Source organism: Hemiscyllium ocellatum, chromosome 42, assembly GCF_020745735.1.
Source record: "Hemiscyllium ocellatum isolate sHemOce1 chromosome 42, sHemOce1.pat.X.cur, whole genome shotgun sequence".
NCBI lineage: Eukaryota > Metazoa > Chordata > Chondrichthyes > Orectolobiformes > Hemiscylliidae > Hemiscyllium > Hemiscyllium ocellatum.
In genome coordinates, this window is record NC_083442.1 from 24655486 (window position 1) to 24679949 (window position 24464).

Below are 24464 nucleotides of genomic sequence, written 5' to 3' on the forward strand. Positions count from 1 at the left end.
CATTTGTTATCTGCACTAACTTTACAGTTTTTGCGCGGGGTGATGTTTGGAATGACTAGGCAGAAAGGAGAAAGTGAGGACTGCAGATGCTGGAGGGAAGAGTTGAAAAAATGTAGTGCTGGAAAAGCGCAGCAGGCCAGGCAGCATCCGAGGAGCAGGAGAATCGACATTTCGGGCATAAGCCCTTCATCAGGAATGACAGGTCTGGGAGAGTGTTGTCCTGAGCTGGGGCAGAGCTGACTGCAGGGAGTGTAGGTAGCAGCCCATGGCTGTGAGTGTGGAGTGGAGGATCCAGCGAGGTCTGTTGCTGGAGGCTTCGGATTTGTTGCAGGCCGTTGGCCTGGTTGGGTCCAAATTGCGTTGGTCTGAACGTAGTCCGGAGTCCGTGCGGAGTCAGTCGGTTCCGTAGCAGGTGCTGAGGAAGGAGGTGTGGCTGTGGTAGCGAGTCTGTTTCAGGACAGGGCAGAGGAGATGACCTGGGGGAAGGGCTTATGCCCGAAATGTCGATTCTCCTGCTCCTCGGATGCCACCATGACTAGACAGAGCTAAGTTAAAAATCACACAACACCAGGTTATAATCCACCAGGTTTATTTGGAAGCACTAGTACTAGCCAAGTCATGCAGACAGAGCTAAATAAGGTAAGTATATAAGGTTAAAAATCACACAACCTCAGGTTATAGTCCAACAGGTTTATTTGGAAGCACTAGCTTTTAGAACACTGCTCCTTCATCAGGTGGTGGTCCATAAGAAGGGTGTCATAATTGCTTTGTTCAAAAACTGAATCCCAAAAAAACATTTAGAAGAGTCAGAGAGGATAAGTTTATTAAATTACTAATTTTCCTCATATCAGTAGAAATGAACAAACAAAATGGTTGCAGATACAATTACAACATTTAAAAGACATTTGGATAAATACATGACCAGCAAAGGTTTGGAAGGATATGGGCCAGGAGCAGGCAGGTGGGGCTAGTATAGTTTGGGATTATGTTCAACATGTTCTGGTTAGTAAAAACAATGACTGCAGATGCTGGAAACCAGATTCTGGATCAGTGGTGCTGGAAGAGCACAGCAGGTCAGGCAGCATCCAAGGAGCAGCGAAATTGACGTTTCGGGCAAAAGCCCTTCATCAGGAATCAAAAGCCCTGATGAAGGGCTTTTGCCCGAACCGTTGATTTCACTGCTCGTTGGATGCTGCCTGAACTGCTGCACTCTTCCAGCACCATTAATCCATGTTCTAGTTGGACCTAAGGATGTGTTTCTGTGCTGTATGTCTCTCTGAAAGGGTAATATTGGGATAAAAGAAATTAACCGACTAAATGTGCTTCACAAAGTGAGATCTAACATGAACGTGTAACTGTCCTAGCTACAGATAATTGGAGGACTTTAAATTTGAAAGTTAAAAATCACACAACACCAGGTTATAGTCTGGCACCAACACCTCCAAATCATGGTTGGGCTATTACCTGGTGTTGTATGAGTTTTAACTTTGTACACCCCAATCCAACACTGGCACCTCCAAATCATTTAAACTGCATGTGATGGGGATGAAGAAGAAATGAGCGATTTCCACATCGGAGGAGAATGAGATTCAATCCACGGTTTGGTCAATAACAGTGAACAAGGAAATGGCTTTGGTCTCTTAAGATTCCTTTCATTATGAATAAATATAAAGTAGCTTATTCAGTGAGATCCTCCATGAATGAATAGATAATAGGCTGGTGGACTGGGACCCCTTTATCTGAATCAGAATCAACAAAAGGATCATTCCTGAGCAATCCATTGTGCTATAAGCACTGGTTTGAATTAACCAGAGGGCATGTTGGTTGCAAAACACTTGAGTTATTAAGAGGTTGAACTAAGATAAAATGGGGTAGTACTGCTAGATACTGCCTGTTATTCTGTCTAATTTTTTTTGGTCTAATTCTCTGTTACTTCACTATAAACCACCTGATGATTGCTTTACTAGTCAATGGGAACAATTTTTGAAAAGACAAGTGTCCTTAGTGACTGCCTTTTGTCTGTTTTTTTTTGCAAGCTATAATTATTTGAATCTCTCTGTTTCCTTTCTGGACTTTGATTTTAAAATTAAACTAAACTTCGAAAATATTTAAACTTTGCGTGTTCAGCACTCCTGTACCAATCCGGAAATCGGGCATGAAGCTATAAGACAGCCAAAATCAGACGCCCAAATTCTAGAGATTCCCATTCTGCTTCATGTGTCTAGATTAGAGTGGTGCTGGAAAAGCACAGCAGGTCAGGCAGCTTCCTCGGAGCAGGAAAATCGACGTTTCAGGCAAAAGCCCTTCAGCAGGAATCTGCTCCTCGGATGCTGCCTGACCTGCTGTGCTTTCCCAACAGCAGTCTAACCTTGACTCTGGTTTCCAGCATCTGCAGTCCTCACTTTTGCCATTCTGTTTCATTCCAGTGGGGTCTGACCCAACGTTGGGGGGATTTGTACCAAGAGAGCAGCGTTTCGATATGTTCGCACTCTGCATTGAGTGTGAACATATCGAAAATTCAGATTTTCATCGACGTTTGTGACTTTCACTCAATTTGAAAGCCTTCAGATTTGGACAATGGTTTATTGGTCACTGCAGCAAGCGTGTGAATTCATTGGCCACACTAATCAACTGCTTTTTCTTTCCCTCTCGGTAGAAATCTGCTTGCTGACCCGGGGCCGTCGAACAGCGAGCGTGCGAGCTGACACTTACTGCAGGCTGTACTCCCTCTCTGTAGACCACTTCAATGAAGTGCTGGAGGAATATCCAATGATGAGACGTGCCTTTGAAACAGTGGCTCTTGACAGGCTCGACAGGATAGGTATATCTCCTTTCTATTCTAATTGAGAGGCAGATTCACCTCTTCCTCCACAGCTTTTATTTCTAGCTTTTTCTCACCCTCACTGCCGTAAGAAATAAAGTAGCAAGAAATACTTTCATGTCACACAGTTCATAAATAAATGCTAGTTATGTTCAGGAAATCAAGGACGTTACACTGTTACCTGTGAATTTGCAAACTTTTGTGCTTCCTTCAGCTGGTGTGACACTGAGGTATATCACGAGAAGAATTGTGCCTGAAAACAGCAATTTCTGGAACACCTTTCATGTGCCACATTGCTTTACTACTGAATATTTTCACCCCTCGCTGTTGCAATATAATGTAGCTGGCAATCCATGTACAGCACATTCCTATAACAGCTGTTTAGTAGTGACCAGATAATTTGCTTTCGTGATGTTGATTGTACGTTAAGTATTACTGAGAATACAGGGAAGAGTAACTCACCTCCTTTTCTCCAAAATAATGCCGTGCTTTCTTTTAAGGTGGACATGAAAGGGGCTGGAAGAACACAGCAAGCCAAGCAGCTTCGGGAGGTGGAGAAGTCGACACTTTGAATGTAACCCTTCTTCAGCATTGGGGGTTGTTGGAAGGGGAGCTGCAGATAAAGGGGGTGAAGGGTGGGAGGAGGCAGGGTGGTGAGGTGAGGATAGGTCACTGCCACAGCACTGTGACCTCTTCAGCCTTCCAGCCATTTGGCCATACTTTATGTGCAGCTCCCCTTGTACCCACCCCAGTTCTGAAGACGGGTTACCCCCAGACACTTCGACTTCTCCACCTCCTGATGCTGCCTGGCTTGCTGTGTTCTTCCAGCCTCCTGTTTATCTATCTCGGATTCCAACAGCTGCCGGTTTTGTTTTGTCTCTGACCAATGCCATCTTTTAAGCCCAGTTGAGACAGTTGACAGGACTCAGGAAAACAGTTTAATAAAAGTAAGTCATAGTATTAGAGAACTTTGGAACTGCTCTGTCAGCAGAGGGAGACAATTGGTGGTGAGTTTAACCCAAGGGTTACCACCCCTCAGATAACATTGAGAAGACAGAACTGTCATGGAGAGCTTGTCTGTGTGTAACTTGAACCCATACTATTGGCATCCACAGAAAATGGCCTCCTTCTTTAAAGACCATAATTTCCCTTCCCACATGGCTGAAAGTGCCCTCCAACACATCTCATCCACGTCCCACACCTCCGCCCTTAAACCCCACCCTTCCAACCACAATAAGGACAGAGCCCCCCACCCCCCCCCCCCCAGTCCTCACCTTTCTCCCCAACGACCTCCGCATAAACTGCATCATCCGCCACCTACAAACAGACCCCGACACCAGGGGTATATTTCCCTCCCCACCCCTATCTGCTTTCCACGAAGACCGTTCCCTCCATGACTACCTGATCAAGTCCACCCCCCTCCCCCCCCCCAAACAACCCACCCTCCTGGCACCCTCTCCTGCCACCACAGGAATTGTAAAACCTGCGCCCACACCTCCTCCCTCATCTCCATCCAAGGCCCCAAAGGAGCCTTCCACATCCATCAAAGTTTCACTTTCACTTGTACATCCACCAATGTCATTTATTGTATCCATTGCTCTCGATGCAGTCTCCTCTACATTGAGGTGACTAGACGCCTTCTTGCAGAGCGCCTTAGGGAGTATATCCAGGACACCTGCACCAATCAACCCCACTGCCCCGTAACTGAACATTTCAACTCCCCCTTCCACTCTGCTGAGGGCATGCAGGTCCTGGGCCACCTCCACCGCCACTCCCTCACCACCCGATGCCTGGAGGAAGAACACCTCATCTTCCGCCTCAGAACTTTTCAACCCCACGGCATCAATGTGGACTTCACCAGTTTCCTTATTTCCCCTCCTCTGACCTTACCCTAGTTCCAACTTCCAGTTCAGCACCATTCTCAATACCTGTCCTACCTGCCAATCCTCCTTCCCACCTATCCGCTCCACCCTCCTCTCTGACCTATCACCTTCATCCTCACCTCCATCCACCTATTGCATTCTCAGCTAAACTTCTCCACCATCCCACCCCATCCCATTTATCTCTCCAACCTGGAGGCTCTCTGCCTCATTCCTGATGAAGGGCTTTTGCCTGAAACGTCGATTTTCCTGCTCGTTGAATGCTGCCTGACCTGCTCTGATCACTAACCAGTTGCCCAGCCACCTGAGCTAACCGAGTAAAACAGTGACCTCTGCTGTCATCTGACAGGGTCAGTTCTGATGTCTTACATGCTGTGGTCAGCAGTCAGTGGCTACCGCTTCATGAGGTATTTGGAATCAAGGCTACTATACCAAAGAAGTGCAAACATAATTGGAACTGTGGACAGTAAATGAATTTATCTATAGATGGTGAATTTAAATGTTGATGCTTTCAAGTTCATAATAATATATTGGAATTGTGCACTCCATCCCACAATGACTTGCACCATTCCGACACTGAACAGAGGCAACAAATTAATCATATTGCAATGACAAGAACTGATGAAAATCCAAATTATTAAAACAAATAAATACACATTTATTTAAATTCATTAAATGGACTAGTCCATTGTGGATAAAAGGAACTTATCCAGACATTGTGCCTCTTTTTTTGAATTAAGCAAAATGTGAGTGACAATTGTTCCTTAGTGCATTCTCCATGTCAATCAATCAGCTCCCCTTCCTTATGCAGCGTTAGTTAGAATCCCTACAGTATAGAAACAGGCCCTTCAGCCTAACAAGTCCACACCAAACCCCCTCCCCAAGACCCATTCCCCTACATTTATCCCTGACTAATGCACCTAACTGACACATCGCTCGACGCTATGGGCTATTTACCAAGGCCAATTCACCTAACCTGCACATCTTTGAACTGTGGGAGGGAACCCACATAGGCATGGGAAGAATATGCAAACTCCACACAGATGGTCACCCAAGGCTGAAATTGAGCCTGCTTCCCTTGCACTGTGAGGCAGCAGTGCTAACCACTGAGCCAATGTACCAGCCCATTATTGCTTCCTTGAAATTTGGCATTCCTGATGAGTACAAGATGAAAAACTTTGACAGCATGCCTCCTTTTCAGCAACACTCTATTTCTGTATTGCAATCTATAAATTGTAATATTGATTAAAGCAGTCAATTGGCAAGAACCTGTTAAAGCCGGTGAACTGTAATTTTGAAAGCGTTAAATCCCTAACCTACCATCTTTTCAATTCAGGCAGTGCTCAAAGGTTTGCAATCTTGAATCTAGACCTTTCATTTTTTAATTGCCAAAATTATGTTGCTCTTTACTTTTTTGTCGGCTGAATGAAGTAATGAGTTGAGCAGATAATGGAAGGAGAATGACTGAAAGTCAGCCTGTGACCTAATCAGTGGAACAGTCCTCTGAGAGTAGGAGAAAGCAATGTAAATTTGACAATATAATTGAAATCTCAGAACATTATAATTTTAATAAGTAATCTGTTACTTGTCAGATTTTTAGATTATTCTGATAGTGATTTAACAGAGCTATTGTTAAAAGAAATCTTGCTGCTTTTTAGTACTTTTTAAAGCGATGCAGAGATTATTGAGATTGCAAACGCAATAATTGAGTTGGAATTCATACTAACTAATTGCTGATAGAAAATGTTCTTTTTAATCACGTAAAGAGGCACAGAGAACCTTACCAAGAGAGAGAGTTTACTAAGTTGATGTTACATTTTACATTTCTTGAAAAACAAAGTGCTGCAGATGTAGGAAATCTGAAATTCTGAAATCAGAAAGTGCTGAAAATAGTCAACAGGTCAGTCAGCACCCGTGGAGAGAAGCAGGGTTAATGTTTCAGTTGTCAAGCTTTCACTGGGGATATCGCTCCTACATTTCTTTGAAATAGAAACAAGGGATTTTTATAGCCACTCAAGCAGACAGATGGAGCCTTAGGTTTCACATCTCATTAAAAGACAGTACCTCCCTCAGTAATAGAAAAATAGAAACATAGAAAATAGGTGCAGGGTAGGCCATTCAGCCCTTCAAGCCTGCATCACCATTCAATGTGATCATGGCTGATCATGCAGTCTCAGTATCCTACTCTTGCCCTCTCCCCATACCCCTTGATCCCTTTAGCTGCGAGGCCCACAGCCAGGTCCCTATTGGATATATCTGGCCCCCACAACTTCAGGGAGAGAATTCCACAGATTCCCAACTATCGAGTGGTGAAATCCTTCCTCATCTCAGCCCTGAATGACCCCTTGTTCTGGACTTCCCCCAACACTCAGAACATTCTTTTCCACATTGCACCTGTCCAGTCCCAGCAGGATTTTATATGTTTCTGTGAGATCCCATCTCAATCTTCTAAGGTTTAGCAAGTACAAGCCCAATCGATCCAGTCTTTCTTTATTTAGTGGATTGTCAGCCTTGACTATTGCTCTGGACTATCAGATTGAGACTTGAACCCAGGACCTTGTGACTCCATGGCGAGAGTGAGGACAACAATTATTAGTCCAAATAACAACGGGGCTAAATTTCCCTCCTCTTTTTTGTTGTTTGTGAATATTGAAGCTAGATGGGCTGTTTGCAAATGAATGCCAAGCGTTTGTGTTTAAATGTACAATGGCCTTTATCATCAATAACAAATTCCAGGCCATCGTCCCCTATAGATTTTCCGTGAAATAAATGTTTTCGCACACTGACAATATACTGCCAGAGGTTTAGATCTCACTTCCTGAAGGAATGATGACAGAAACACAGGAAGACAAATGTTGCTTCCCTCAGGATAATTACAACCCTTCAGAATGTTAAGCATTATTAAAGCACTATGAATAGCATTCAGTTGCAAAGTTGTTTTTGACTTAATATATTCTCATTCTGCTGACGATCAAGAAATAGAAAAATTATTGCAGCAACATAGCAGAATAGAATCAGTACAAGAGTGGATGCTATGTCAAATGAATCACCTGTATGTCTGATCTCCAATATGACACTTTCCATCACCACGTCTCTCTATTGCGATCCTGATCATTCATTTCTTGTGTCTCCTCAGCTCTGAATATACTTTTTCTGCATGCTTCAGGCTTCTCTTAATATCCTCACTGTCAAACTGGGGACTCCTTACAACATCCCCTCTCCTAGATGCACAGTAGCAAACCAGGGCTTTTACCAGAAGCAAGTCATAGAGTGCAGTTTGTGAAGTTCAGTCTGATACCACTCAGTCAAAGTTTCTTCATTCCAGTTCACTGATAATTCAAAAATGTTTGGATTCAGTTTTTCATATTGCATATTTCAAATAATTTGACTTCATTTTGCCTAAGTCATGCATGCAATACCTGATCTTGGTATACCCTTCGGTCTAATCAGTCCATGTTGAACATAATGCCAAACTAAACTAGTCCCACCTGACCCATATCTCTCTAAGGATTTCCTATTCATGTACTTATCCAAATATCTTTTGAACATTGTAATCCACTAATTCCTTAGGATGTTCATTCCACACGCAAGCCACCCTCTGTGTAAAAGATTTGCCTCTCGTCTTTTTTATTTTAAATTTCCCTCCTCTCACCTTAAAAATGTCCCCCCACGTCTTGAACCCCCCCATCCTCGGGAAAAGACACCTAGCATTAATCCTATCGATCCCTCTCATTATTTTGTCAACTTTTATCAGGTCGTCTCTCAGCTTTTTACGCTCGAGTGAAAAAAGTCTCAGCCTTGTCAAGAGCTTTTAAAACTAAAATAAAGGGAAGATCACAATAGTCCTATCAGACCAAACAGCTGCTCTTTTGTGGGGAGGGGGGACAGAGAGAGAGAGAGAGAGAGAGAGAGAGAGAAAGAGAGAGAAACAGTTGTGGGTTGTTTAACCTAAGGGTAACCACGCCTCAGCCAAAGGGAGTGTTTGAGATAGAGAATCCTTCATGATAACCTCATCAGGAACTGGACCCATACTGTTGGATCATTCTGCATCACAAACTGGTTGCCTAGCCAACTGAACTAACTGACCCATCCCAAGATAATGGTGTCACAGTCCTACTGGACCATGGGGCTGATCTTTCATTAGAAAGAGATGACTGGGGTGGTTTAATGTGAGCTTTATTCTACCTCAGGCGAAGCCGAGAGTTTGAGAAGGACAATCCTTCATGGTAACCTCAGCTGGTGCAGAAGTTAGAATCATAGAGTCATAGAAATGTACAGCATGGAAACAGACCTTTCAGTCCACACACAGTGTTGACATCAGTCTGCATTGCAAACCACGCAGACAACACACCAGAACTAACCAAACCCATCTTAACTCCAGACTCTTATTTTACAGTCTAATTCATGCAACATTTAGATTTTTATATGCACATTCTCCCTACCAGCATGTCAGAATGATACCAGATCATGCGTGGCATGGTGGCACAGTGGTTAGCACTGCTGCCTCACAGTGCCAGAGACCCGCGTTCAATTCCCGCCTCAGGTGACTGACTGTGTGGAGTTTGCATGTTCTCCCGGTGTCTGTGTGGGTTTCCCCCCACATTCCAAAGATGTGCGGGCCAGGTGAATTGACCATGCTAAATTGCCTGTTAGGTTAGGGGTATGGGTGGGTTGCGCTTTTGCGGGTCGGTGTGGACTTGTTGGGCCGAAGGGCCTGTTTCCACACTGTAAGTAATCTAATTTAACTTTATTGCTGGTGTTGTTATTTGTACTATGCTCTGACTTTTAAATCATCTTCAAATCTAAAATTCCTTACATTAATAATATGGTTCATGCAATTATTTTGTATTTTCAAAACACACCCACCCTGAACTACCTCCTCAATGTCCTCCTCCACCACTTCCCTTCCAACTAAATTTGCAAGTTGGAATACAGTAGATTTGGGTGCCTTGGTCAGTATTTCTCCCTCAATCAACAAAAAACAGAGATAAAAGGCCAATATCGTAGTTGGTGGAAATCTGAAACAAACAGAGAATGCTGGAGAAACTCAGCAGGTCTGATGTTATTAGTGGAGAAAGAAACAGAGTGGAAGTTTTGAGGTCCATTATGAGTTTTCTTCTGAGCATTCTGCTTTTGTTACAAAATCAGATGATCTGGCCATTATCACATAGTTATTCAGGGAGAGTTTACTGTGCACAGATTAACAAGAGACGAAAAAAAAACGACAGATACTGGAATCCAAAGTTGACAAGCAAGAGGCTTGCTGTGTTCTTCCAGCCTTTTGCACAGATTAGCTGACAAGTTTCCAATAATAAAACAAAAACTCCACTTTAAATGGCAGTTCAAGGCATGAGAAGCTGTCCTAAGATGCAAGTCTTCCTTTTCCTTAACATGGAAACTACCGTGACTATAAGAAAGGGTGTTTCATTCTCCATTGTAAACACCCTTCAACTTTATAATGCCCATATTAAAAATCAAACCAGTCGAAAGTGGCATGTGAAGTTTGTCCGTACAGAAAGCTCAATTTATTTTGGACTTGTTCAACTTGCCTTGTGAAGATACAAATTAATAATAATACCCTACTTTCTTGACAGCAATATTGTCTGGGGACTGAGGCAGTCTGTGTTGAATACAGGTCGTTAGTTAAGTAAATACCTGCAGTCATTACAGCAATACTCCAGCTATTATAACACTGCTGAATTTCAAAACTGTCCATATTAAAACGAGGGGGAAGAACAACGAACAGCCAGTTTCACCTTGGGATTTTCAGATATAGTCCACCTAACGACATACAAAGTTAAAAATCACACAACACCAGGTTATAGTCCAACAGGTTTAAATGGAAGCACACTAGCTTTCGGAGCGACGCTCCTTCATCAGGTGATGACCTGATGAAGGAGCGTCGCTCCACAAGCTAGTGTGCCTCCAATTAAACTTGTTGGACTGTAACCTGGTGTTGTGTGATTTTTAACTTTGTACACCCCAGTCCAACACCGGCATCTCCAAATCATAATGACATACATTGCAGATAAAGCACATGCCTCTATTTCCATGGCTCATTTTCCCCGGAACAGGTTACTCACCCGTTACTGATCAGAAGTCTCTCTCATTGTGTATCAGAAGAATTTGCAGGTTAATTTTCAGCTGTTTTGTCCTGCTACAAATGCCTTTTTCCTGACCATCAAGTCCTGGAGTAGTATTTGAACCCACAACTCCTTGCCTAAATTGCTTAGTCTTTTGAGTGTAGAGGTTAGGACGTCATATTGAGGTTGTGAGGCCTCGTCTGGAATACTGTGTCCAGTTCTGGTCTCCCAGTTAAAGGAAGAATATTATTAAGCTGGAGAGGGTTCAGAAGAGATTTACCAGGATGTTGCCGGGTGTGGAAGGTTTGGGTTATAAAGAAAGGCTGGAGGCTGGGCCATTTTTCATTGGAGCACAGGAGGTTGAGAGGTGACCTGATAGAAGCTTATTAAATAATGAGAGATCGGGTTGATGGCAGGTGACTTTTCTCTGGGATGGGGCATTTCAAGATTAGAGTCACATTTTTAAGGGGACGGAAGAAAGATTTAGAAAAGGCATGAAGGTCAAATGTTTTACTCAGAGGGTGGTTCACATGTGGAATGAACTTCCAGAGGAAGTGGTGGATGTGGGTACAATGACAATGTTTAAAAGACGTTTGGATAAGTACATGAATTGGAAAGCTTTGGAGGATATGGGCCAGGAGCAGACAGATGGGACTAGTTCAGTTTGGGATTACGTTCTGCATGGACTGGTTGGAGCGAAGAGTCTGTTTCTGTTCAGCATGACTCTACGACTATGACTCAGAGGCAGGTAATTTTTCCATTGTGCCAAAACAACTCCATATAGCAGAAAAATAAATAAAGAAAGAGCAAAATAAGTTTAAAGAAGTGTTACTGTTGTAGTGGAAATAGAACAAATTATGAGCAAGTTCCCCTCACACAGCAGGATAATAAATAAGTCAATTGTGAGTAGCAAGAAACCAGACTAACTTTGAAATGATTACAAAATATTTGAGTGGATTCTATATTTCTCCTTTAACGTGACTCAGCTGGTTGTGGTCACAATATTGGAGGTAGCACAATGCATTCTGTGTTGCATATCTAACGAGGAAAAGTACGGAGACTTGGAGCTGAATTCTACCTGCTGCCTGGGTGGGGTGGAGTGGAATTGTGGGAGGATAACAGAGGTGTCAGAATGGCTCCCCACCACTGTGTCGCCGCCAGCATCAGATGGGATGTGTGCCTTAAAGCAGGTTGGCGATCCTCTTCACAGCCATTTTACAGAGTTGTCGCCATTTTCCTGATGGCTGAGAAAGCCTCCCTCTCCCCCCCCACTCTTACCGCCCACTGCTGGGTTTGTGGAGGTGGCTACCCTGTGGCAGTGCGCGAGGCCTGAGCATTCCCGGCTCAAAGCTGAGGCTGATGGCCCAAAAGGTTGAACCTAGGTAGGTTCCCTTCCTCTCTCACAGAGCCCTCTGTCTCCTAAGTATTGATCTTTGTTCCTCTGTCTGAGGATGCTGAAGGGGCCCTGAGGTCTCCCACCTGCCTCATCTCTCTCTCTCTCTGTCTGTGATGAGGCTGAGTCTTCAGATTTAGTGCACTGCCCCCTGCAGCTGTGTAGAACTTCTATTAGGCCACGTTTGGAATATTGTGTACAGTACTGGTCACCACACACCAGTGGAGGTTTTGGAGATGGTACACAAACAGTTTACCAGGATGTTGCCTGGCTTGGAGGATAGCAGCAATGGGGAGAGATTGGAACAATTTGGCTTGAACTTCAATGAATGAGGGTTGACTCGACAGAAGCTTACAAAACTATGAAAAGCATGGATAGAATGGATAGTTAGAACCTTTTTTCCCAGGGTAGAAATCTCAATTCCTAGACGATATAGTTTGAAGGTGAGAGGGAGAAGATTTAAAGGAGATGTGAGAGACCAGCTTTTTTGCAAAGAGGGTGGTAAATGCTTGGAATGTGTTGCCAGAAGAGGTGGTTGAGGTGGATACAATAGCAACATTCAAAAAGGATCGTGACAGATTTATGAATAGGAAGGCATAGATGGCTACACACTGTGTAGAGACAAAAGGTTTTTAATTCAGAAAGGAATCATGTGTCGGATCAGTCTATTCTTGTGCTGAACTGTTTTTTGTTCTTGGCTGGGTAATACCAAGCCATCCCGGTAAAGTTGTTGAGTTGCCAGCAAATGCAGGCTTGAGAACCCAATTTATACTGTGACCTTGGCATTCCCCAAATAAACCAAACTACTGCAGATACTGGAAATCCGAAATGAAAGCAGAAGTTGTTGGAGAAAGCCAGCAGGTCTGACAGCCTCCGTGGCTCGAGAAAGCAGACTTAACATTTTGGGACCAGTGTCCCTTCCTTAGAAGTGAAGCAGAACTACCTTTCCCAGACAGATCAATTGGAGAATCAAACTTGACTGCAAATACTCCCTAGAATGGCATTGAGTTAGAAGTCACACAACACCAGGTTAGAGTCCAACAGGTTTATCTGGAAGCACTAGCTTTCGGAGCGCTGCGCCTTGTGATTGTCACCTGACAACCACCTGATGAAGGAGCAGCGCTCCAAAAGCTAGTGCTTCCAAATAAACCTGTTGGACTCTAACCTGGAGTTGTGTGATTTTTAACTTTGTACACCCCAGTCCAACTCCTGCATCTCCAAATCTTGACAGAGCAAGCTCTTGAATAGGAATAACACTCAAACATTTGTTAGAAAAATACCATTGGTACTAGTGCGAAGACAATGGGGCAACTTGTAGCGGTGAAGAGATAATGACTTGGGTTTTGAGTTGTCACTAATTTGTTAGCCTAGCATTAACTGGTAGCTTGCAGCAACGTCTTAGTGAATGTCAAAACTTCTGCCTTTGCATAACAATTTAAATTCCCAGCAGCAAGCTCTTTTACAATCTAGAGACCCTGTTCTTGTGTGAGACTGTGCACCTGATAAAGATCTCACATCACAGCACAAAAGAAAGCAAACATTAATTCTTCAACTAACGCCACCAAAGTGGGTTAGCTAGGTGTTTACCTGACTTCTTTTGTGGCACCTTGCTGTGTGTAATTTGTCTGCAACACTTCCAAGCAACCAGCAGGATACAAAAGAAAATTTTTCAACAATCATTTCTGAAGCATCTTGTCACATTCTGATGGTGGGAAAGGAGCCAAATGCAAAGTATATTGTCTCCTTTATGTCAAGTGCCACATTTATCATTTTAAATAAAACACTTATTTAACATTTAAATAAGAGAAAACAAAAACTAGATGTTTCCTGTTGTTTCCACTGATCTTAATTTAATTGCTCTTCAAACGAAAGAGTGAGGGATTTATAACCAGCTGTCAAGCCGTCATTGAGACCAAAGAAGCTATTCTGTTCTGTTGGCTTACAGAAAGCATATACAGAATGTTTGTTCAGAATAGCACAGAAGGAGGTCGTTCAGCCCAACGTGTCGATGCTAGCTCCCTGCAAGAGCTATTGAACCAGTCCCACTCCCCTGTCTTTCACCTGAAGGCCAGGAATTATTGTTCCCTCGGAAAGTTATCCAATTCCCTTCTGAAAGCCATTATAGAATCCTCTTCACCCATACCCTCAACGAGTGCATTTCAAATCCTAACCACTCTTGGCAAATCTCTTTTTTTTTTGCCATTCACTTTAAGTTAATGTATTCTACTGCTCAATTCTTACAAAATAACAACTAAGCCTCTTGTCACATTCATGTGATTAGAGAGTCATACAACATGAAAACAGACCCTTTGGTCTAACCAATCCATGCCGAACATCATCCCAAACAAAACTAGTCCTCCCTGCCTGCTCCCAGTCTGTATCCCTTTAAAGATCTCCTATTCATGTATTTATCCAAATATCTTTTAAATCTTGTAATATTACCCACATCCACCACTCCCTCAAGAAGTTCATTCTATACACAATCTACCTTCTGTGTAAAACAAACCTCTCATGTCTATTTTAAATCTGTCTCCTCTCACCTTAAAAATGTGCCCCTTCGTTCGTGGGCGGCACGGTGGCACAGTTGCCTCACAGCGCCAGAGACCCAGGTTCAGTTCCCGCCTCAGGCAACTGTCTGTGTGGAGTTTGCACATTCTCCCCGTGTCTGCGTGGGTTTCCTCCGGGTGCTCCGGTTTCCTCCCACAGTCCAAAAATGTGCAGGTTAGATGAATTGGCCATGCTAAATTGCCCGTAGCATTAAGTGTAGGGGAATGGGTCTGGGTGGGTTGCTCTTCGGCTGGTTGGTGTGGACTTGTTGGGCCGAAGGGCCTGTTTCCACACTGTAAGTAATCTAATCTTGAAATCCCACATCCTAGGGAAAAGACACCTTCCCTTAACGCTATCTATACACGATTTTATAAATCTCTATAAGGTCATCTCTCAACCTTTCTTTACAAGTCAAACCTTCCTTACCTGGCAATATCCTGGTAAATCCCTTCTGATCCCTCTTCAGATAAATAATATCTTTCTTATAACTGAGTGATCAGAATGGGACACAGTTCATTCAGAACGTTAGATGAAGTATGGGTGAAGTTTTAGAAGATCAGTGAGCTATATTTAGAGACAGAAAGGAGCACGCCTACTACAATATTGAAGTGATAGTTATGGCTCTTCAGGCAGATCCTAATGGTTATTAGGAAAGGACCATTGAAAAGCTTCCCTCAATTTCATAACTGATCAAGGTTTCACATAGAGTCATACAGTCATACAGATGTACAGCACGGAAATAGACCCTTCAGTCCAACTCGTCCATGCCGACTAGGTATCCCAATCCAATCTAGTACCACCTGCCAGCGCCTGGCCCATATCCCTCCAAATCCTTTCTATTCATATACCCATCAAGATGCCTTTTAAATATTGCAATTGTACCAGCCTCCACCACTTCCTCTGGCAGCTCATTCCACACACGTACCACCCTCTTCATGAAAAAGTTGTCCCGTAGGTCTCTTTTATATCTTTCTCCTCTCACCCTATACCTACGCCCTCTAGTTCTGGACTCTCTGACCCCAGGGAAAAGACTTTGCCTATTTACCCTATCCATGCCCCTCATAATTTTGTAAACATCTATAAGGTCTCCCCTCAGCCTCTGACGCTCCAGGGAAAACAGCCCCAGCCTGTTCAGCCTCTCCCTGTAGCTCAAACCCTCCAACCCTGGCAACATCCTTGTAAATCTTTTCTGAACCTTTTCAAGTTTCACAATGTCTTTCCGATAGGAAGGAGACCAGAATTCCAATATTCCAACAGTGGCCTAACCAATGTGTCAAGACTGTCTTAGGAAAGGAAAGGACAGATGAGGCAGGGATTTGACTTCTGAGATGAAAAGAGTGGGAAGGGAGGAGGAACGTCAGATGAAAGATGATGCAGGCGAGGAAGAAAAGAAGAAATTTGGTGAGGGAGAAGAGAAGGGGAACAGTAACAAAGGTCAGTGTTATGGTCCCAGCTGATGTTACCACCGGACAAGTAGTGAAATCTAGCTTGGTGGATTTTTTTTTGATGAGACTTAAGCATCCAAGGCTGCATATTTTCTTTAAAAAAAATCTGAAGCCTATTACAGAAGAGAAAAAAAAATGATAAAATGAAACAAACCTGGCTGTCGAAATCAGAGATAAAAAAAAAACTGCTGATGTTGGATCTACAGTAGACAAACAGGAGGCTGGAAGAATGCAGCAAGCCAGGCAGCATCAGGAGGTGGAGCAGCCATATTTCGGGCCTTCATCAGGCCAGGTCTCGGTCCAAATGTTGATTCCTCCACTTCCTGTTGCTGTGTGGCTTGCTGTGTTCTTCCAGCCTCCTGTTTTTTCAGGCTATCTAAATGCAGGACACAGTTAGAAAAGTCATGCAGCGCCTCATCCCTTCCCAATTTCTTCCAGAAGTAGTACGCCTCTCTGTTAAATCATTAAGTTCAACTCAACTGGTTCATTACTGTCAACCACATTGTATCATAGTCCGACCAGACCATTTAGAGAAAGAGTAAAAAGTGAGGTCTGCAGATGCTGGAGATCAGAGCTGAAAATGTGTTGCTGGTTAAAGCGCAGCAGGTCAGGCAGCATCCAAGGAACAGGAAATTCGACGTTTCGGGCTAAAGCCCTTCCTGATGAAGCATTTAGAGAAAGAGACAGAGACAACCAGCAGTTGTTTAACCTGAATGGCACCACACCTCAAAGAAAGTTAAACATCACATGACACCAGGTTATAGTCCAACAGGTTTAATTGGAAGCACACTAGCTTTCGGAGCGATGCTCCTTCATCAGGTGGGGAACGAGCGTCGCTCCAAAAGCTAGTGTGCTTCCAATTAAACCTGTTAGTTTATAACCTGGTGTTGTGTGATTTTTAACTTTGTACACCCCAGTCCAACACCGGCATCTCCAAATCATCACTTCAAAGAAAGGTTGAGAGGGTGGGATTTTCATAGTGACCTCAGCTGATGTGGGAATTGAACTTAGACTGCTAACATCACTCTGTATTGTGAACCAACTCTGTATTGTAAACCAACGATCTGACCCTACTGTAAAGTCTTCTTACTGAATACTCAGAAAACTGAGGGCTTAAACTTCATCAGCTTTCGATCAGCTGGAGATTTCTGTCTAAAGCCCCCTTTTCGGTTCAGTGACTCATTACCTGAATTGTCTCCTTTTTTGGAGAAAAATTATATTGTGCTCCTGAACCAATAGTATGCAAAATTCTTCCGATTTCTGGATTTCATGAGGTAAAATTGAATGGCCTGCTTCCACACTGTGCAGATCTTATGATTCTAAAACGTCCAGGACAAAGACAAAAAATGCAATGCGATTACAAAAGAAATACAAAGGAAACATAATCAGTGTGAAGAGGAGTAGGCATGCAGAGCTTTGTGAGAGCTCTCAAGCAGTGGTCATGATGAGCTTCTTGCTGTCTCCAGGATGGACACCAGGGCAACCAGTGGGGTGAGAGATGATCATAGTATTCAGCACATGTAGAGAAAGCAAGGTAATGGAAGCACGGAACAGAACATAAGTTGCACATTCCACCAACACAACAGTCAGTCAGCATCCCTTCAGATTGCCTATGGAGGAGGCATGCATTCTGTTCAAGAGAATAACTAGAGAATGCAGTCATCAGGGATAGATTTGATCATGACTGTTAAAAGGAGGAGAAACAAAGGAGGTGATGCTTTATATTAGCGATAACATACTGATGCACCTGGCAACCGGGGTAAAGCAATCACTTGTTCTTTGTAGCAGAAGAAAGGCATTTTTTTTTAAAAAAAAAAGCAGGACATATCAGCTACCAGGGAATAAATCTAAACCTGTGTAAGCAAAGTGATTCGCAAAGAGTTACAGTCTGGAATCAAAGCTATAACCAGAAGGAAAAGCTGGATTCTGATCAGAATGGTTCTGTAGCACGAAGCTAAAGCTACAAAAGGTAGTGTGTAATAAATTCAAAAGTTCAAATACTACCGTAGAAGAAACACTAAAGGTATCTCTCAGGAACCACTCAATATCATACCGCAGCTAATGTAATCTAATGAGCACAGTTATTGGAATTTTAATGGAAAGCTGACAGGTTTTACATGAGCATGGAAGTTCCAAGAAGAATGCAAATCATTCTGACATTTATTTAGGTCAAACTAGAAGCTGCAATAACACTCATAACAGCAGAACGATTGGGAGAACTGGTGAAGAAAAATTCATTATTTTAAGTTCGTTTGCAAGGGTTAAATAAGATGTGGGTAGCACAGTGTCTCAGTGGTCAGCACTGCTGCCTCACAGCACCAGGGACCTGAATTCGATCCCAACCTCAGGTGATGGTGTGGAGTTTGTACATTCTCCCTGTGTCTGTGTGGGTTTCCTCACACAATCCCAAAAGAAATGTGCAAGTTAGGTGAATTAGTCATGCTAAATTGCCTGTAGTGTGGAGGCTAGGTGCATTAGTCGGGAATAAATGTAGGGGAATGGGTTACTCTGCAAAGGGTCGGTGTTGACTTGTTGGGCCTAATGGCCTGTTTCCCCACTGTAGGGATCCTATGTTGTGGCTAGCTGTAAGGAGCTGATTTACCAGACATTGAAACAAATTGATGGCTTAAGCTGACCAAAGAGTTTATCAAAGTGCAAGTTAGAAAAACAATTCTTTTATGGGTAGGATCAGCATTTGTTGTCCATCCTTACCAGCTGCCTTTGAACTGGAAGCTAGGCATTAAATAGGGTAGGTCTCAGAGTCAACCCCATGACTCAAGAGTGCACATAGATGAGAATAAACCAAATGGATTGTATGATAATCAAATCTAGCTATTTGATCACCAAAGATAATGCAGCAGATTGTAATTCTCACTGCAATAGGATTTGAACCCATTTCCTCATTCATATTACTAGACCACTACAGCACTCTGCATTAGTTTATCAATTTCCTGCAATGTGGAAGCAGGCCATTCAGCCCATGCCAACTTCCAAAGAACCTCCTACTTTAGACCTATGCTATCCCTGAATTTCCCATGGCCAATCTACCTAACCTGCACATCTTTGGAGTGTGGGAGGAAAGCAGAATACCTGGAGGAAACCCACACTGACACAGAGAGAATGTGCAAACTCCACACAGACAGTCATAGAGACATAGTCATAGAGTCAGAGAGATGTACAACATGGAAACAGACCCTTCAGACCAACCCGTCCATGCTGATCAGATAGCCCAACCCAATCTAATCCCATGTGCCAGTACCTGGCTCATATCACTCTAAGCCCTTCGTATTCATAGACCCACCTAGATGCCTTTCAAATGTTGCAATTGTACCAGCCTCCACCACTTCCTCTGGCAGCCCATTCCAATAATACACCACCCTCTGTGTGAAAAGGTTGACCCTTAGATTCCTTTTTTATTTTCTACTCTCATCCTAGGGGCAGCACGGTGGCACAGTGGTTAGCACTGCTGCCTCACAGCGCCAGGGACCTGGGTTCAATTCCCGCCTCAGGCAACTGTCTGTGTGGAGTTTGCACATTCTCCCCGTGTCTGCGTGGGTTTCCTCCGGGTGCTCCGGTTTCCTCCTACAGTCCAAAGATGTGCAGGTCAGGTGAATTGGCCATGCTAAATTGCCCGTAGTGTTAGGTAAGGGGTATATGTAGGGGTATGGGAGGGTTGCGCTTCGGCAGGTCGGTGTGGACTTGTTGGGCCGAAGGGCCTGTTTCCACACTGTAAGTAATCTAATCTAATCTAAACCTATGCCCTCTAGTTCTGGACACCCCCCACCCCATGAAAAAGACCTTGTCTATTTATCCTATCCATGCCCCTCATGATTTTATAAACCTCTATAAGGTCACCTGTCAGCTTCCGATGCTCCAGAGGAAACAGTCCCAGCCTGTTCAGCTCAGACCCTCCAACCCTGGCAACATCCTTGTAACTCTTTTCTGAACCCTTTCAAGTTTCACAACATCTTTCCGATAGGAAGGAGACCAGAATTGTATATAATATTCCAACAGTGGCCTAACCAATGTCCTGTACAGCTGCAACATGACCTCCCAACTCCTGTACTCAATGCTCTGACCAATAAAGGAAAGCATACCAAATGCCTTCTTCACTATCCTATTTACCTGCGACTCCACTTTCAAGGAGCTATGAACGTGCACTCCAAGGTCTCTTTTTTCAACAACACTCTCTAGGACCTTATCATTAAGTGTATAAGTCCTGCTAATATTTGCTTTCTCAAATGCAGCACCTTGCATTTATCTAAATTAAACTCCATCTGCCATTCCTTAGCCCATTGGCCCATCTGATCAAGATCCTGTTATAATCTGAGGTAACCTTCTTTGCTGTCCACTACACCTCCAATTTTGGAATCATCTGCAAACTTACTAACTGTATCTCTTATGCTCGCATCCAAATCATTTATGTAAATGACAAAAAGTAGTGGACACAGCACTGATCCTTGTGGTACTCCCCTGGCCACAGGCCTCCAGTCTGAAAAACAACGCTCTACCACCACCCTCTGTCTTCTAAATTCAAGCCAGTTATGTATCCAATGGCTAGTTCTCCCTGTATTCCGTGAGATCTAACCTTGCTAATCAGACTCCCATGGGGAACCTTGTTGAACGCCTCACTGAATTCCATATAGATCATGTCCACCACTTTGCCCTCATCAGTCCCCTTTGTTACTTTTTCAAAAATCTTAATCAAGTCCGTGGGACACGATTTCCCATGCACAAAGACTATCCTTAATTCTGGAGTGTCAGCAGCATAGTTGAAGTAGAAGATGGTTGCACTGCTGTACTAAAGGGCCATGGTCTTTATATCCCAAGTGTGGATCAAGAGCTAAAGCAACAAAGCTGTTGGACAAAGAACACAAACTACTTATTGGTGATAACCCCTATGAGGCCCAAAGAGAATTATTGATTCTCCTCACTGTGGACGTCATAGAGAAGAGTTCTCTTGGTAACAGGCAACAGCCTGCCGCGCTGAAACACATCATCTGAGCCCTCTTATAACCCCCTCTTCCATAGTTACATTTGTGCTCAGATTTCCTTTGAGAAGGAGCACAGTGTATCCATCAATGCTCTCAATGCCTCAGAGAGAGGTGGGCACTGCGTCGGATACTGTGCTTTATACCCCCCTCCAACTCCAGTTTCCCCTAACTTTGGTTTCGTCCCTTCCTGCTCTCTCTACCCGCCTCACCTTTGAAAGTTGCATTACCTTGAATAAGCTTTGCTTGTAAATATTCAATTGGATACATGGGTGTTTTTACTGATGGTGCTGTGCTAGCTATATATAAAAAAAATCGCAGTGATTTTGGTGGTGGGAAGGTGCTCAGTTGTGTGTGATAACACTTCTGGGCAGAGAAAGAAAGGGATAAAAAGCAGATGCAGGTTAGGTCTGCAGAACTGTCTGTCCCAGTCCAGGACGAGTGTATCTATGCCATGAGTCATGGCTCTGTTTCGGTGTTCAGAAATAAATGAGGCTCCTTTCCAGTCAGGCTTCCTGAGTTATTACATTATTAGTTGTGCCAGATTAGTGCATGTGAATGAGGCAGCATTTACAAGTTATTTGTCTGCAATCAATTTTGCTTGAGCTGGAGATATTGGAGGGAAGGATGTAGGGGGTAAGATGAAACCGAACAAGGAGGAACAGTTCCCTCTGGGACACTCTGATCCACTCCTCCTTCACTCCCAACACCTCTCCACTCCCCCATGGCAGCTTCTGCATGCAATCGCAGAAGGTGCAACATCCACCTGTTTATCTCCTCACTCCTCTCTGTCCAAGGTAAAGCAGCAAGTTAACTGCACTTCACCCAATCTAGCCTACTGTTTTTGCTGCTCACAATGTGGCCTCCTCTACACTGGGGAGGTGAAGTGCTGACTGTGTGACAGCTTTGTAGATTACTGTCTGTGAAAATGACCCTGAGCTTCCAGTTGCCTGCCACTTTAACCCACCACTGTGTTCCCTGGTCACCATCCCTGTCACAGGCCCCCTGCAGTGTCACAGTGAACCTCAGTGCAATCTGAAAAACAATATGTCATTTTCCACTCGGGAACCCTGCAGCCTCTAGAACTCACCATTGAATTCAATAACTTTACAGCCTGATTCCATCTTTCCAGACTTTTTAAAAACTCAGCCCATACCCAGTCCTGTTATGACATGGGCTGCTTTTCGCACAGTCACCCATTCCCAAATATTCCTAAGTCCATCATCGCATGTTATGGGCTGCATTCAACAGAGCTCATCCGTTTTCTCCTACTCTGAGCTGTTATTATCACCTATTGTATTTAGTTTATCTTCTATCCTGGCCTGCTATCCATAATGCCCTTATTTACCTACCCCTTTTGTATGTCTCTCCTTCTCTGGGCTCCATCTCCACCTATCTGCAACTCAGCCAATGGTGTCTATCTGATGCGCTGCAGGAGAGTTGATGTTCCAGGCATAAGCCTTTCATAAGTCATTCCTCACTTCCTCCTAGTTGCTGAAAACTCTCCAGCATCTGCAGTCCTCACTTTCTTCTTAATGTCTATCTTATCAAGGTAACCTGTAACTAGTTATCAACATCCAATTATCCAAACCTTTTTGACTACCAGAAATGGTTTTCCTCTACCACACCAAACCAATGAAACCCTGTAGTCCCTACACTTAAAGAAGATGTTGGCACAAGCCTTCACCATGAACTGCACCTTATACAGTAGAGATATAGCATGCCCATACAAAATATGTTAATATTTTTGACTCTTCATCATTGATAGTCCCTTACTGACAGGAGTGACTCTATCCCACTCTCAGGGTGAGTCTGTAGTTGGCTGTACAGGCCGGTGCAGCTACCCCAGGGTCTGTTACACTTGGGGGCAGGTAATGGTCACGGGAAGGGGGTAGGTGGGACGTTGGTGTGCCTCCCGGCTTCTGCTTTTTCCCGACGGCAGGTCTCGAGGAGCTCGACGCCTTCCCGGATGCTCCTCCCCTACGTTGGGACGGTCTGGAGCCAGTGATTCCCAGCTGTCTGTAGGAATGCTGCACCTACCCAGTGAGGCCTTGAGGGTATCCCTGAGGCGCTCCCTCTGTCCCACCTGGGGCTGGCCTGCTGTTTTGGAACTGGGAGTAGAGCACCTGCTGGCAGAGTCTCGTGTTGGTCATGTGGATGAGGTGCCCAGCCCGTCACAGCTGATCAAGAGGGGGTCAGTGCCTCGATTATACAGTTCTGGGCCAGAGGCTTGTGATGGATGTGAGGTCCATGGGATGGTAACAGATTAATCCATCCTCAAATTGAGCAAATTTGAATTCTGACTCTTATCTGCCCTCTGAAATGCAAATACAAACTATTCAGTACAAACAGTGGCTTTGGCAACAATGCCCAGATCCTGTAAAAGATGGAAAAAACATAACAACTGAAAGATTGACACTTAACGCTCAGTTGGATAGAAAGGGGTGTGGAATCAGGGAAATCAAAGATGTGAGCTGGGCAGTGAAGGCATGAGAGTTTGGAGAGGTAAAATTGAGGTCAATTCTCTGGGTAGCACTGGGAGCTAATAGATCCTTTTGAGGACAGGCGTGAGAGGGCTTTAAGCAATAAAAGCTCGAGCTATAGAGTTCTAGGTCAGAAGCTTGTGATGAATGTGAGGTCCCCAGGTTAACTGATTAATCCATCCTTAAACTGAGCAAATTTGAGTTTCAGGGCCTGAGCATGAAACATAATTGATATGTTCCAGAAGCAGAATTTGGGAGTCCTGGAAACAGGCTAGATGTGAGAGGGAAAGCTGTCTAGTTGTGATGATACAGAGATAAGGATTTAGATTAGATTACTTGCAGTGTGGAAACAGGCCCTTCGGCCCAACAAGTCCACACCGACCCGCCGAAGCGCAACCCACCCATACCCCTACATTTACCTCTTACCTAACGCTACGGGTAATTTAGCATGGCCAATTCACCTGACCCGCACATCTTTGGACTGTGGGAGCACCCGGAGGAAACTCATGGGGAGAACGTGCAAACTCCACACAGTCAGTCGCCTGAGTCGGGAATTGAACCTGGGTCTCAGGTGCTGTGAGACAGCAGTGCCAACCACTGTGCCACCGTGCCGCCCACATTTGATCTCACAAATCAAGCAGCTGCCATTGGAAATGTCAATAGATTTGAATCAAGATACAGGTGACAAATGCTAATTAACTAATCATGTATTCATGCTTATCAGTGGGCAATGGTGATATCGCTTATCCTTGGCATTCCTTTGACTGAGAGACAAAATGATGAGGTGTCTGGACAGTGTGGATCCCATGGATAGAACAAGA

At 44.0% G+C, this 24464-nt stretch overlaps 1 protein-coding gene across 1 annotated transcript in view; it reads left to right on the top strand.

Annotated features, from left to right (window-relative positions):
* hcn4 (hyperpolarization activated cyclic nucleotide-gated potassium channel 4) overlaps positions 1–24464 on the top strand; it is a 541182-nt gene that overhangs the window by 470768 nt on the left and 45950 nt on the right. The window contains exon 7 of the mRNA XM_060853670.1: positions 2657–2821. Coding sequence (XP_060709653.1) covers positions 2657–2821 — 165 coding nt within the window. The remainder of the gene's footprint in view (positions 1–2656; positions 2822–24464) is intronic.